Genomic DNA, 15,971 nt, shown 5'->3' with positions numbered 1-15,971 from the left:
TCTTTTAATGTTTTATATTGATTCAGTTTGAGATTGCGCTATACGTACGTACTATATCAGCATCTCTGTGTCTAGGAGATAAACATCAGTAAAAAGGTTTCCCCCCTCATTGAAGAGATGTTTTCATCGTCACCTTCACTTTTCAGTTTTTCTCCAGTGTGAGATGACTGAATGAAACTCTTGTCACAATGTTTACAGTGGAAAGGTCTTTCTCCAGTGTGGATACCCTGTTGTGACTTCAGTTGATATGACCATTTGAAACTCCCTGTGACAATGCTTACGACAGAAAGGCAAAATTACCCGACTGAAACTCTTGTCACAATATTTGTAGGTGAGTAGATACGCTGGTGTTTATTCAGGTCAACTCAAACTCAAACTCTCTTTGCCCAGTTTACAGTGGAAAGGTTTTCTCCCGTGTGGATACGCTGGTGTGTCTTCAGGTCCTTTAAATGTTTGAAACTCTTGATACACTGCTTACATCTGTATGGTTTTTCTCCAGTGTGGACACGCTGGTGCTTCTTCAGGTCAGCTGACTGACTGAAACTCTTGTCACAATGTGTACAGTGGAATGGTTTTTCTCCAGTGTGGACACGCTGGTGTCTATTAAGTGTAAATAAAAGGTTGAAACTCTTGTTACACAGTTTACACTGGAAACGTTTTCCTCCAGTGTGGACACGGTGGTGTGTCTGCAGGTCCTTTTTATGCTTGCAACTCTTGTTACAAGGCTTACATCGGCATGTTTTTTCTCGAGTATGGACACACTGGTGCTTAAGGTCACCTGACTGACTGAAACTCTTGTCACAATGTGTACAGTGGAAAAGTTTTTCTCCAGTGTGGACACGCTGGTGTCTATTAAGGCTAGATAAACAGCTGAAACTCTTGTTACACAGTTTACACTGGAAACGTTTTTCCCTAGTGTGGACAGCTCCACTTTTCTCCCCCAAATCATCATTGTCTTCAGTGACTTCAGCGTCAGATTCAACTTCAATTTCAATTTCAAAGCAGCGTGAAGAGATGCTTTTATTGTCAACTTCACTTTTCAGTTTTTCACCAGAGTGGATACACTGGTGTGTCTTCAGGTGAGATGACAGACTGAAACTCTTGTCACAATATTTACAGTGGAAAGGTTTTTCTCCAGTGTGGACACGCTGGTGTGTCTGCAGGTCCTTTTTATGCTTGAAACTCTTGATACACTGCTTACATCGGTATGGTTTTTCTCCAGTGTGGACACGCTGGTGTTTCTTCAAGTCACCTGACTGACTGAAACTCTTGTCACAATGTGTACAGAGGAAAGGTTTTTCTCCAGTGTGGACAATCTGGTGTCTCTTAAGGCTAGATAAAAAGCTGAAACTCTTGTTACACAGTTTACACTGGAAACGTTTTACTCCAGTGTGTACACGCTGGTGTCTCTGCAGGTCCTTTTTATGCTTGAAACTCTTGATACACTGCTTACATCTATATGGTTTTTCTCCAGTGTGGACACGCTGGTGTTTCTTCATGTCACCTGACTGACTGAAGCTCTTGTCACAATGTGTACAGAGGAAAGGTTTTTCTCCAGTGTGGACAATCTGGTGTCTCTTAAGGCTAGATAAACAGCTGAAACTCTTGTTACACAGTTTACACTGGAAATGTTTTTCTCCAGTGTGGACATCTCCACTTTTCTCCCCCCAATCATCACCGTCTTCAGTGACTTCAGTGTCAAATTCAACTCCAAAGCAGTGTGAAGAGATGTTTTCATTGTCAGCTTCACTTTTCAGTTTCTCTCCAGTGTGGACACGCTGGTGTGTCTGCAGGTCCTTCTTATGCTTGAAACTCTTGTTACACTGCATACATCGGTATGGTTTTTCTCCTGTATGGACACGCTGGTGCTTCTTAAGGTCACCTGACTGACTGAAACTCTTGTCACAATGTGTACAGAGGAAAGGTCTTTCTCCAGTGTGGACACGCTGGTGTCTCTTAAGTTCACCTGACTGACTGAAACGCTTGTCACAGTATTCACAGCAGAAAGGTTTTTCTCCAGTGTGGATACGCTGGTGTGACATCAGGTGACATGACTGATTGAAACTCTTGTCACAATGTTTACAGCGGAAAGGTTTTTCTCCAGAGTGGACATGCTGGTGTCTCTTCAGTTCACCTGACTGAGTGAAACTCTTGTCACAATGTTTACAGTGGAAAGGTTTTTCTCCAGTGTGGACAATATGGTGTCTCTTGAGGCGAGATAAAAAGCTGAAACTCCTGTTACACAGTTTACACTGGAAACGTTTTTCTGCGTTGTGGACACCTCCACTTTTCTTCCTCCAGTCTTCTGTGACTTCACTGTCAGATTCGAGTTCAACTTCAAAGCAGTGTGAAGAGATGACTTCATCGTCTAGTAATGTCAACATTGATCCATCAGGCTCGTCTAGTCTTTGAAGTAGCTCCTTCTCTTCGTCATTGATGTGTGGAGGGTCTGGTTCCTCCTGGAGCATGTGCAGGATGTCTAGAAGCAGAGAAATAACATGATAGTCAAAACTGGAATCTTACAATGCAGGTCACCCCCCCCCCCTAATCCTCCTTGTTCCCTGCACAAAGGGAGCTATAAACAAACATTCACCTTATGCTATACGGCAGGCTATGTGTTTCTGTTTTAGCAAGGTTTTAGGAAAACACATTCATGAATGTGTTTTATATATATTAATATATTTATATATTAAGTTACTTCCACAGCAAATTAATGTTGTTAGAACAAATATTGAATTGAATTGAAGACATCCTACAAGGAGTGCCCAAAGAAATCTGAAACAGGAAGTGAATTATTGACAAAATTCAATAAACAAATACAGTGTTGGCGATTGACTCTAAAAAGCATGAAATGTGGTACAAATGTGCCTTGGGTGATCTCAACACATCGTACAAGTGGTGCCCAAAAAGGTTTTAAACAGGAAGTGAGTTTCTGGCTAAAGCTTCACATTGTTTCACAACCAACTTCCATCTGGGATCACTGTAGCCCAATCGCTGAAGAAGGCCGTCCCCTTTTTTCAAGCTACTTGGCACGTGATTGGAAGATCCCACCCATAGCTGCCGCTGATTGGTCCGCCCCAGTACGGTTCATCATCAGTTCCTGAGCATTTCCAGAAGGAAGCTGTGTTGTGAATCAATACCATCCCCTAGAGGTCTTCGGGTAAGCCCGAGATCCGAATATACCCAGGGTCCGAACGAGAAAATAATTTTCGTTTAATGAAGAAACAAAACACGTTGAGGTTTGCCTGCATAAGTCAACTATTCCTTCTCAAGTGAACTAACATTGCGTCACCAAGCTTTCCACATCGGAGGAAAGGCATATTACTAAATTGATGTGTGATCCGGTCAGGAGCAGATTATATCTTACGTCATGTTGTAGTCACTGGTTTGTAGTCACTAGCCCTTACCCGTTGTGAGATATTGCCCCCCACCCCCCTTGTGGCCGCTGGGGATACTGCGCCCTGGGTGCGTTTTTTATTCACTAATAAATTCATTATTAATTTATAATTTGTTAAATTGGAATAAGGGCTTCGTTAAGACCTCCATATTATTATGGTCAATGCCTTTGTGTGAAAAGTGGGAGTGATTATTGCAGGCGGTGAGGATTTACGGCGGTGTTTCTGTACAGAAATTCAGACAGACACTGACTGAATTATAGTATGATGATGATGATGATTAGGCCGGTACCACAACCGGAAGAACTACTTAAACCAGTTTTATTTAGTATTGCATTTGGAGGTGGAAGAGTGTGCTTTGGATATGGTAATGCCACAATATACAACGTTATAGAAATAAACAATATTTTCAGCATTTTATCAGCCATCTATATATATATATATATATATATATATATATATATATATTATTTGTTTCCCCAAGGTTATTGCATTGTATGATAGTATGGCAGTTCTACATAACAGAAAAAGAAACGGAGCAAATTAAAACGTACTGAGTTGTAGATGGTCTTCAGGTTCCTCCTGTTTCATAGAAATGTCCCTGGCTGTGTCTGGAGAGTTCATCTTCACCTGCAGTCTGGACTCCACACACAGGTCTGAAATTGAATAATGACAAATCTCGAATAATGACTTTACTGGAGACAACCAGCAGTGTCAAGAATAACAATATTTGCAGCCAATATGCCAACTTTCCGAAATATGAACCTGATTAATTGTGTGTGCAAAGATTATGAGACTTATGCTGTATGGAAGAACTCAATTTAAGATTAGACAAAGGATATTGTATCAATAGAAATGCAAAACGCAATCTGTTTTGAATCCTTCTGCACCCCAGAGATGTGTAGTGTGTTGCCAATGAGGGGGCAGAAAACCCATGCCGTGATCGAGAGTGACACGCTGGAGTATTAAATAATACATTGTTTTCGACAATGAGAGTGGAGCAAATACCGGCAAATAATGTGTGCAACATGTTTTAAAATATTGTACAGTGATGATCGAGTGATGACTTTTACAGAGACTAAAGTATCTGTAATGTTTATGTTAATACTATTACTAAAAATGATCTAAAATAAAGTGATTTAAGATCATTAAAGCTGGGCATTCACTGAAGTGACTGAAAGGCAGTATTCTCTCGCCAGGAAGTATCCTCGCGATACTGCCTGCTCAGAAACTAAGAAGCTGCAGCATTGCATAAACTCTTATTGTGTTCTTTCAATATGTCAATATAATTATATTGTTTGCAAATGTCTGCATCGACTATGTTGTGAAAAAACAATATACCTATTCATCCACTAGATGGCAGCTCATTATCTCCCCACATAGGCTATGTATGCAACTGCACTAAGAGATATGTTATAACTAATTTGTGTGGTGCAACAGCTTAAAATGTAGCAATGTGTAAATCTTGACGTAAAAGCCATTAATACCTTAACTAGGCTAAGTTTGAACTTGGTGTGAGGTGGTGCAACCCCCTATACTGAACACACAACATGGAGAGGGGAATGAGAGAGTGTGGTGTTGACAGCCTGCCCTGAGCTGCATGGCTCATGCACTACAGCTAGCCATACATGATGGTCAGCTCTTCGCTGGCTTAACACACCATGTAAAACTTGTAAAAAGGTGCTATTCCACCTTGTTGCAACAAGTGGCCTGTAGAGAGTGCCTAAAATGTCAAGACTATATTTCTTCCAATAGCAGGCCACTTGTTGCAACAAGGTGGAATAGCACCTTTTTTACAAGTTTTTTTTTGTAAGGATGTGGTATATGTGTCACACACACACACACACACACACACACACACACACACACACACACACACACACACACACACACACACACACACACACACACACACACACACACACACACACACACACACACACACACACACACACACACACACACACAGATTGTGCAGTATTACATTTAATACTCATTTAATAATGCAACGCTGCCCCCTTGGGGTTGAACTTTAGCCATGCTCATCTGCTCAGATCAACTCAACCACATCACAGGTTTTACAGGTACAAGTGATCATGTGACAAAGTTGAGTTGTGAGCTCGACAGGAACTGTAACCAAATAATGGCCCGGTGCAGACAATGTCTTAACACAAACATTGAATGACATTGACAATGAATGGCCATTTTTGAGTGTTTGTGTAAACACAAATTGTGTAAACAGTAACACACATATTGAAGAGAAAAATGAGGACGCAAATTGTGATTTGGCCGGAATGAGATGATGTATGATGATATTCCGGCCCCTCACTTCACACGGGTGGGATTTCTTTTTTTTTAAATAACCAGGCATTGCTTATTCAAATTCAGTCAGTGTTTACATGTGTTTTTCAGAATGGTTTCAACTTTATTGAGAAGGGCTAGCCCTAGCCTGGCTTCTTCGCCAGATCCGCCGAAGTCCACCAAGTCTTAGGGCCGATTCATACTCCTATTTTAGAGACGAATAAAAGTCGGTTCGGCGCTGTAGAGCCTACAATTTGACGTCATTTGAGGTTCGGGGGGGCGGGAGCCGGGGACCGTCCTAAAGTCGGCTCTTCGGTGCTACTGAAAATTTCTGACGAGCCGAAATCATTTCGGCACTACAGCGCCGAAACAGCGTTAAAATAGGAGTATGAATCGGCCCTTAGGAATTATTGAACGGGTTGAGACCAAACCGGGAGCTGATACGGGTGTTCTTTGACTGTGTGTGTGTGTGGGGGGTCTTAAGCCTCTCCCTAAAAAAGGGCCCTTAGGGCACATACGCATGTGGGGGGGCCAATAAGGGTTTATGTGGGAGGCCATTGCCAAATTAGGCTTATGTGGGGGGGCAATAAGGGCCGTTGGCCCTTCAAGATGAACATTTGACAAGTAATGATAATTCCACTATCATAATTATTATTTATAAATATACTTTTAATGTGCTGGCTGCCATCAGTCAGTTTTAGCTACAGACTATTGACTAATGAGTCTGAAACAAAAAGACCACCCCCCAAAAGATCGGCACTCGTGGGCCTTTTTCTGAGTTTTGAGCCCCTGCACCCTCAGTGCTCTCTGCACGGCCCTGTCACAGACATTCTAGGGCTAGCGTCAGCGTCAGCTATAGTACTAATAGTAGCAGGTTTAGCAGCAGGCTAAGCTAACCGCTTACTAGCCTAAGATTTAGACTCGTCTCTCGTAGATGTATTTGATCGATTCTGACATTAGATTGAAATTGTCAGAATCGATAAAATACATAGATCTACGACTGTCTAAATCTTAGGCTAAACAGCTAACGTGGTATTTCAGTCCACTCACTGTATTCAATCTCATCCCACGTTGAAGTTGTCAGAGGAACTTTGAGTTAAGCCTGGTTACTCAAAGCTATCTGGGTTGTCCTCTTTGTGTCTTCAAGTTGAAAACAGCAGACTGCCCCATACAAAATACGTCCAACTGGTTTAAGTTAAACCAATTCGTTATGAAACGTCTATAGACTGTGCTTGAAATTGTCTTAGCATTAGCGTTAGTCAGTCCACATAGCAAATTCCTGTTGAGATATAGTCCTGTTTAAATTACACCGACCCTCGTGCAAAGACAATCTAACAATCAAACTTATATTAATATACTATAGTATCTGCTGTTTTGGAACTGCGTTCAGGGCAGGTGGTGGGGCGATTGCGGCAGTGTTTTTTTTTTTGCCAGATATTGCCAATATTAGCCTTCTTCTTCTTCTATTGGGGTTTATTGGCGGTTGCCAAACAAAACGGTGCATTACCGCCAACTACTGGTGTCTTCTTATTATTATTTTTGTTTAACGGCGGTTGGCATCCAGTGTTTGGTGCATTACCGCCACCTTCTGACCCAAACTATGGATCAAACTTAAACTATCTGCCATATCAAAACACGACTAAAATAAAAAGTTAACAATGTCCACGTAGGCCTATTGTGATCCCACCCCATCCCCTATTCCATTCAGTTACTCAGACCCTCAGGCACTGAGAAATCCTCCCAGTCAGCACACCGTCCAGATCTTCCCAAGTGACATCCACCACACTCAAGAATCTTCTGGCTGCTTCCAGCACCGCATCTTTATTCTTTCCGACTTCCTTGAGATTTCGACAGCACAGTTTATCACCATAGCTATAAAAGCCAGGAACCTACTGGTGTCTTTATCCATACCTATATTTATTGAATTCCTGAGTTAAATTACAAAACCTATATTTTCTCCACCAGGCCGAAGGTATCGGGAGCTAGTATGTTTTGCACTCCGTCCGTCCGTGTGTCCATCCGTCCATCTGTGAACAGCTAATCTCCGGCACCGTTAACCCGGTCGATGCCAAATTTTGCACACACACTCCCTGGATGTGTGTGCAAACGATGAACCTCTGCCCCAACATTTCCAGAACGGCCTGTTATAGCGCCACGCCGCCACCAGGACGCCGCTATGTGCAAAACAAGTCTTTGGACAGTACACCTACAGATTTTGTCCAGACATCATGCAAATTGGTACACAGTCTCTCTAGAGCCATTCAACGAAACCGGTCTTTCACCGGTCTTTCTCTGACTCCATCCTGATTGGCTAAGATTGGCTTCCAAAGTTCGCCGGAGTGCTCAGTTTCAAACAAAATGCTGCAAATCATGAACACATCGTGTGATTTCCGTGAAATTGTGCACGCACATTCCCACTAGGCCGAGGAAGAAATGCCACATGAACAGTTTCAACTCAGCCTCATGGTGGCACTATAACTGGCCGAAAAGTGCTTTTACCTCTAACTGCACGGATCTGTGGATAACTTTGTATGCCAAAGGAAAAACCTTTGCCTGGAATTTTTAACATCTGCTCTTTATAGCGCCACCAGGAGGCCGACATATGAGAATGACTGAAGCCCCATTCCTTTTAAGGTGCTCCTAATCAGGTAACGAGCAGCCATCTTGCTGCTGCACTCTGGAAGATGTAGTTTCTGAGATCCGAGATGTCATGCTGATTATATTTTTATCTATAAATAAATAGTTACAGCATATGTGAAAGAGTGCTGGCACTCGGAAATAGTTCGTGTATGTGAAATGGACAGAATGGTGAGCAGGCAAGGCCACCGGCCAGGCTGACCAAGAGGAGGCAGAGGCAGAGGATTCGTTTTAAGGATTTTAATTGGTGTGTGCTGTACAAAGGGACAAACAATAGTCGGCATCAATAAGCCTATCAGACAACAAATCATAAATGGCAGCTCAATCCATATTCAAGAGTATAAATAATATTCATAATTAAATCAAACATGCATAATTAGAGATCAGATATAACATATATATATAATATCTCAAAGCTTCAAATATATATATGAGAAACTATATCTCTATGTTAAATAATCAATCAGGAACAATGCAGGCCAAATAGATAAGGAAAGCATCAATCAATCATATATGAAACATAAACATACCTATAACTATAGTGTCAAATATATATATACACATGATGCCCAATTAGGCAGGCCAAACATTATACATTCCATGCAGTTTCCATAAACCAGCGGAAATAACCCACATAACAAGCAGTTGACTCAAAGCACATGGGCAGTGCAGTGAGTCCATGCAGATGAGGTGATAAACAAACCATTAAATAAACAACTTAAAGAACTGCTGGTAATAGGAGAAACAATATACAGTCCATGATCACCTAACTCACGTTTGGTTCGTGGACGCACACAGTTGGAGGGGAAGAGAGAAATGGTGCTGGAGGTTGGTAGACAACAAGACACAGCACTGGTGTGGTGATCTTCTCAGCTTGAATGGGGGAATGAGTGCAGGACAGGTCCACTTATAGCCTCCAACACCTGTGCGTGGCCAATAGACAAGCTGCCACTCACTCAGGCTTGATTGGATAGGAGTTACTCTCCATGAGCCTTTTGACAGCCACCCCGGAATTTGGATAAATTCCAGTTCAACCAAAGGCTCAATCGTTGTACGCAACGCTAGCTGATCGATTGGTGCTGAGGAAGCCACCCCGTCAACATTCTCAGGTGTAGCAGCGATCACCACCTCTTCCCATGTCTGGGACTCTGCAGGCTTGGAAGGGATGCTATAGCATCTTGCAGATGAAGACTCTGGGCCCTCACTAGGTGGTGGAAGGGAGGCAGGCCAATGGGCTGCCCCTCGGGCGTCTGGTTTGGAGGGGGAAGGTGGTCCGGCTCTCGGACTGGGTCGAGTTGACTGGGTAGAGGTCCATAGCGATTGAACTCCATTCCCGTAGGTGAGTGGATGGGCCGGAACTTTTACTGCCCAGCCCAAGGACGTGTGGTTAGCAACAGGCCCACAAAATGGCCCAGCCACCACTGGCTCAATCGGGGTGACAAAATACGGGTAGTCAGGCCCGATGAGGGTAAGAGGCTTCACTTTGACCAAGTTGGTAAGTGGGAGGGTTAAGGTTGGATCCATCAGGCCAGGTTGACCTGCAGAGGTAATGGAGAAGGCCACGGCTGTACCGGTTATTTGAAGCACATTTGATCTCACCGTTAGGTTAAGGGCCTCGGGTGTGCCCCTCAGGTTAAGCTGCCGGACTGCAGCTGGGAGAATGATGGTCCTTTCGGTTCCATCATCTAGGACGGCAAAATCATCTGTGCTTCTTTCTCCATTAAATGGTGTGACCTTTGACACTTCCAACTTGACCTTTGAACAGTTTGGTTGGTCAATATGCAGCTTCTTAGTTGCTCCCATCGTGAGCATGCTCAGCTCCTTCTGGAACTCAGGTACGGCGTCCTCATCGGTGGGCCGATGGTCACCTGATGGCTGAGTAGCTGGAATGTTGGGTGGACTGGGTTCTTGTTGAGAGGGCAGTGGAACTGTAGGAGGTGGTATAGGGGTCCCGGGTTTTGCCGAGCAGATGGCTTGGTGCGTCGGCTCTGCAGTGAAGGCTACTGGGCCCAGCGCTGCACTCGGTCGTCCCTGGAGGGCTGCGTATGCATGGTGGTCAACGGACACCTGCTGGGCTGAGCCCTCTGGTAGGTGGACGGACCTTCCCGGGTGGATGGTCTCTGTGCCTTCATCTGCCTGCTCGTTCTGCTCAAGGAAAGACGAGACAATCTGGGCCTCCTCCAACCTCTGCCTGGCCTGTCTCAGCCTCCGCTGTTGCACCATGTGCTTGGTGATGTCCTCCTTCTCCTGCAGGTCCCGCCGAGTCCGCTCCTGGTCCCACCGAGTCCGCTCTTCCAGGATCCGACATCGCTCGTCTGCGATTCTGTCCTCCTTGATCTGCTGTTCGATCTCTAACAGAGCCATGGCCCTCTTCCGTTCGTTGAGGGCGGCCACTTGGGTGTCATGCAGGGCTAACGAGTGTCCGCTGTGCCGACTTCTCTGGCTGGATGCTCTGGAGCCGTGTCCAGAAACCGCCTGGCTGGCAGCTCTGGAATAGTGAGTGGAGGGTGCCTGGCTCGGCGCTCTGGAGTGGTGGGTGGAGGTTGCCTGGCTCGGCGCTTTGGAGTGGGGGGCGGAGCCTGCGTGGCTGGGCGCTCTGGAGTGGTGGGCTGAGCCTGCGTGGCTGGATGATGCAGCAGGCGGTTCGTCTGCGGGCTGGCCCGGTTCCACCAAGGCTGCACTCGGCTGTTGTCGCCTCCTCTGGGGGTGAGGCAACCCTTCAACCAGCAAGGCAGGTTGTTGCCTTGTGGCATGGGCCTTGGGTCGGACGGTGGCTCCCTGGAGCGGCTTCATGGCCCTTTCGTCCGGCTCCGCTTGATCCTCCAATTTCTCTTCTTCCTCCTCGTCCTCCAGCCTTCCTCTCTGCCTGCCATCGGTTCCATTACATCCGGCTCGAAGGACCATTGAAAGAGTGCTGGCACTCGGAAATAGTTCGTGTATGTGAAATGGACAGAATGGTGAGCAGGCAAGGCCACCGGCCAGGCTGACCAAGAGGAGGCAGAGGCAGAGGATTCGTTTTAAGGATTTTAATTGGTGTGTGCTGTACAAAGGGACAAACAATAGTCGGCATCAATAAGCCTATCAGACAACAAATCATAAATGGCAGCTCAATCCATATTCAAGAGTATAAATAATATTCATAATTAAATCAAACATGCATAATTAGAGATCAGATATAACATATATATATAATATCTCAAAGCTTCAAATATATATATGAGAAACTATATCTCTATGTTAAATAATCAATCAGGAACAATGCAGGCCAAATAGATAAGGAAAGCATCAATCAATCATATATGAAACATAAACATACCTATAACTATAGTGTCAAATATATATATACACATGATGCCCAATTAGGCAGGCCAAACATTATACATTCCATGCAGTTTCCATAAACCAGCGGAAATAACCCACATAACAAGCAGTTGACTCAAAGCACATGGGCAGTGCAGTGAGTCCATGCAGATGAGGTGATAAACAAACCATTAAATAAACAACTTAAAGAACTGCTGGTAATAGGAGAAACAATATACAGTCCATGATCACCTAACTCACGTTTGGTTCGTGGACGCACACAGTTGGAGGGGAAGAGAGAAATGGTGCTGGAGGTTGGTAGACAACAAGACACAGCACTGGTGTGGTGATCTTCTCAGCTTGAATGGGGGAATGAGTGCAGGACAGGTCCACTTATAGCCTCCAACACCTGTGCGTGGCCAATAGACAAGCTGCCACTCACTCAGGCTTGATTGGATAGGAGTTACTCTCCATGAGCCTTTTGACAATATGATAAGAACATGTGTACTAACATTACAATACTAATGACATTTACAACCGGCCATCATAGATCAATAAACAAAAGACAATAAATAGATATAAATAGATAAATACAGCACTATACTAACTTGCCCATCAGCCACTTTTTCAACATTTAAAAAAAGACTGGGCAAATTTAATTTCCCTTGGGATTTTGTTCCAATCCTCCACCCCTGTATATTTAAATGAGCTTCTACCTACCCATGACATTTCTGTGTTAAAACTACTAGAAACCGGTGTACTGACCATGGTATTACGGTGTTAAAACCTTAATATATACTCTAAGGTTAAAACTACTAGTAACTGGTGTACTGACTATGGTATTACTGTGTTATAGTAAACTGGTGTACTGACCATGGTGTTGCTGTGTTAAAACTACTAGTAACTGGTGTACTGACCATGGTATTACTGTGTTAAAACTACTAGTAACTGGTGTACTGACCATGGTATTACTGTGTTAAAACTACTAGTAACTGGTGTACTGACCATGGTATTACTGTGTTAAAACTACTAGTAACTGGTGTAGGCTATACTGACCATGGTATTACTGTTACTAGTACACAGTAATACCATGGTTAGTAGTACAGTACACCAGTTACTAGTAGTTTTAACATACTATTTAAATACACATATATACAAAGTATTTAGATGGAAAAGAAGCTTGGAGTAAATATAAAAGAAGGTAGGAGTAAATAAGTCTTTACTTCTTCAATGATCACATTGTTGTCAGTTTTTTCTCTGTTTATTTCATTTTTTTTAATACATTGATTTTTATTTTTACCTGAAAGTTCAAAATAAAGATAATCAAATCAAACGAAATCAAGGGCTGCTGATGGACATGACATTGAGCATGTAATGTCAGAGCACCGCAGCTGGAGGGCGCTGCTGTGTAATGTAATCTTCAAAAGGAACAGAAGAGAACACAGGGACAGGGTTGCCATGTCTGATAAATATAAGTGACTGTCTTTGTAAATTTGTTGCTTGTAAATATTGCAAGATTTATTTTGCAGGTTGTGTTTTGTGGGGGTTTACGCCGGGGCTCCACCGGGCGCGTCGCGTCACTCGTGCGTGCGTCAAAAAACGAACCGGGGCAATTTTAATGCAGTCACGCAACGCGGGCAGTGGAGCCACCCGTCATTGATTAAAAAGGGAACATACGGTGACGGAGACGCGACGCTGACGCGCCCGGTGGAGCCCCGGTGTTATTGTTTCTAAAGTGTAGTTGTTTATTTGCTCTTGTTTTCTGCAATGCACTTTTTTCTGGACTGCTTAAGAAAACAACTGACAGATTACAACTAGTCCAAAATGCAGCAGCCAGAGTTTTAACTAAAACTAAGATGAGAACATATTACTCCAGTTTTAGCTTCACTGCACTGGCTTCCGGTTGTTTTTAGGATTGATTTTAAAATTATTTTACTTGTTTATAAAGCTCTCAATGGTCTCGCACGGTCGCACCTTCCTACCTACATGACTGCCTGCCTAAATATGTCCCAAACCGCCCCCTAAGGTCTTCCACTGCTGGCCTGCTCTAAAGAATACGTGGAAGCAGCTTTCTGCTTCTAAGGGCCGGCGGCGTGGAACAAACTCCCACTGTACCTTCGACAGGCAGCCTCTGTAGACATTTTTAAAGCACAGCTCAAGACCCACTCTTGCTTTTAATTGATCTTTTATTTTTTTGTTATTCATGTCCTCACTGTATTGCATTACTGCTCTTGTTTTTTAATGTTTATGCCTTGCTTTTCTTTTCTTTCTTTCTACATTGCTCTGTAAAGCACTTTGAGCTGCATTTCATGTCATGAAAGGTGCTATACAATTTGCATAGCACCTTTCATGACATGAAACACATTTGCATTTGTATAATACAAATAAAGTTGTATTATTAAAGTGTAGTTGTTTATTTGGGCTTGTTTCTAAAGTGTAGTTGTTTATTTGGGCTTGTTTCTAAAGTGTAGTTGTTTATTTGGGCTTGGTTCTAAAGTGTAGTTGTTTATTTGATCTTGTTTTCGTAGATGTGGTCGCTTGTTTATTTGGCTAAATCTGGCAACACTGCTTCTGGGGCAGCACTACCGTCTAAAGAACAAGGCTTAGTCTTCCAGGTTACTTCCGGGGTGCTAGCACGGACAACCTTCAGAATAAGATAGAAATATGTGTGGAAGGGTTTATTCATTCAGAAGTTAAAGTTAATGTTATTACGTGTTATAAATGTTAATAAAAATACACAGACACATAATTTGCGTTATATATTTTCGTGTAAATACTTATGTTATTGTTTTAATGTGCAAATTAATAGTTTTTGTTTGCTCAAGAGCATACCTTTATTCTGAAGAGGTCGGCCACAGGAAGTCTTATCCTTGCTTCCTCATCCTATGAGTCTTATGAGCAAATTAGGCTCTGTCTCATGAGCTAATTTAGTTTTCCTGTCTGAGAGCTAGCTAATTTAAGACATCCGGTTGCCTTCAGAATAAAATAAGGTTATTTAATTTGTTAATTAAATAATTATTACATTACATTATTAGTATTATTATTACATTACAGTTATTGTAAAGACACACATTATGTTTCTGTGTAAAAATAAGTAATTCAATAACATAAAAAGTTATCTAAATGGATAAATGCTATTCACTGGAGTGCATGGACTTTATAAAGTGGACACTGGACAAAAGAGGCCTCCGCGAGGCAACTATTGGGACATACCCACGCGTTCAGGGAGATGTCCACTACTACACCCCACTCTCCGCTAATCGGGAGAGGTGTAAAATTCACAGCAGCAGACCTTCTACTGGGGTCAATGGTCAAAAAAGTGCCGTTTCCAGACCCAGAATGGACACTGGACAAAAGAGGCCTCCGCGAGGCACCATGGAGATGAGGAAGAGTGTGCCAGACAAAACAAAGCCACAAATCAGAGGCACAGAGACAGGATTTTGCAATAGTATCATTATGCAGGTTTGCAAATAATGAAAAATAATTGTTGGCTAAATGCAACTCTACAATCTATACTGCATCTACAAGTAGTACAAGATAAATTGAAACCATTGACACCTACTTCGATGGTTCAGTTGTCATCTATGCCGGGGAATATAGCAGCTCTCATTCAAGCGTTTTTTTTCAAAATCCAGGTCACACATTTGATTGCAAAACAATCCGAGGTGTCACTCAACAACTAGTGAATAGCATCCCAGACTTGGCCTTAGGAATGCACAATGACCCATTAGATTTTATACGCAAACTAGTAGTTTGGTTGAGTATGTGTGGTGTCCACACAGTTGTTCAAGCAAAACATACAGACATCTGTACATTCTGTGCCTGGACAGTTGAAAGCAATTATTCTATTACTAATATTTTTGCATTACCGCTGCCACAGAAAAGAGAGTCCCTCAATTCTCTTTTCGAACACTCAATCATGGAAGGTGTAAGTCCAGACAAATGTACAGCATGTGGTTGTGATATGAAGCGACAAATATGTTGGAATGACTCTTCTGATTTCATTACTCTTTCTCTGTCGCGTGTTACTGATCGTGCAGCGGTGAGCCGCAAGCATGTAGAACCATCTGGTATAATCGAAATTCCTATTTGTGACGGCGCTAAAATTAAGTATAAATTGGCCTCAATCATTTGTCATATAGGCGCTATGGCCAAAACTGGACACTTTTGGGCAGACTTGATTTATGACAATGTTATAATTAAAGCAAATGTCACAATGATAGGAATCTTACCAGCAGCAAATGCTGTGCGAGAGTCAAAAGTAAATGGGTGCTTATATTTCTATGTGAAATGTGGTGATGCTGGCATCACAATAGACAAGGATAATAACAGAACAAT

The 15,971-nt window shown here is 42.9% G+C and overlaps 1 protein-coding gene across 1 annotated transcript; it reads right to left on the bottom strand.

Moving 5' to 3' along the window:
- Nucleotides 1-294: 294 nt before the first annotated feature.
- On the bottom strand, nt 295-4,035 carry LOC310861681 (uncharacterized protein). Its single transcript, XM_083769247.1, has 2 exons — nt 3,950-4,035; nt 295-2,479 (listed from the first exon to the last, which is right to left on the bottom strand). Exons 1-2 carry the CDS (start codon nt 4,017-4,019, stop codon nt 372-374), a joined length of 2,178 nt encoding a protein of 725 aa, XP_083625373.1. The 5' UTR covers nt 4,020-4,035; the 3' UTR covers nt 295-371.
- Nucleotides 4,036-15,971: the final 11,936 nt, after the last annotated feature.

This window comes from Protomyctophum parallelum (genome assembly GCF_964188405.1).
Source record: "Protomyctophum parallelum genome assembly, chromosome: 7".
Classification (NCBI taxonomy): domain Eukaryota; kingdom Metazoa; phylum Chordata; class Actinopteri; order Myctophiformes; family Myctophidae; genus Protomyctophum; species Protomyctophum parallelum.
This window is presented reverse-complemented; position numbering and strand designations above follow the sequence as displayed.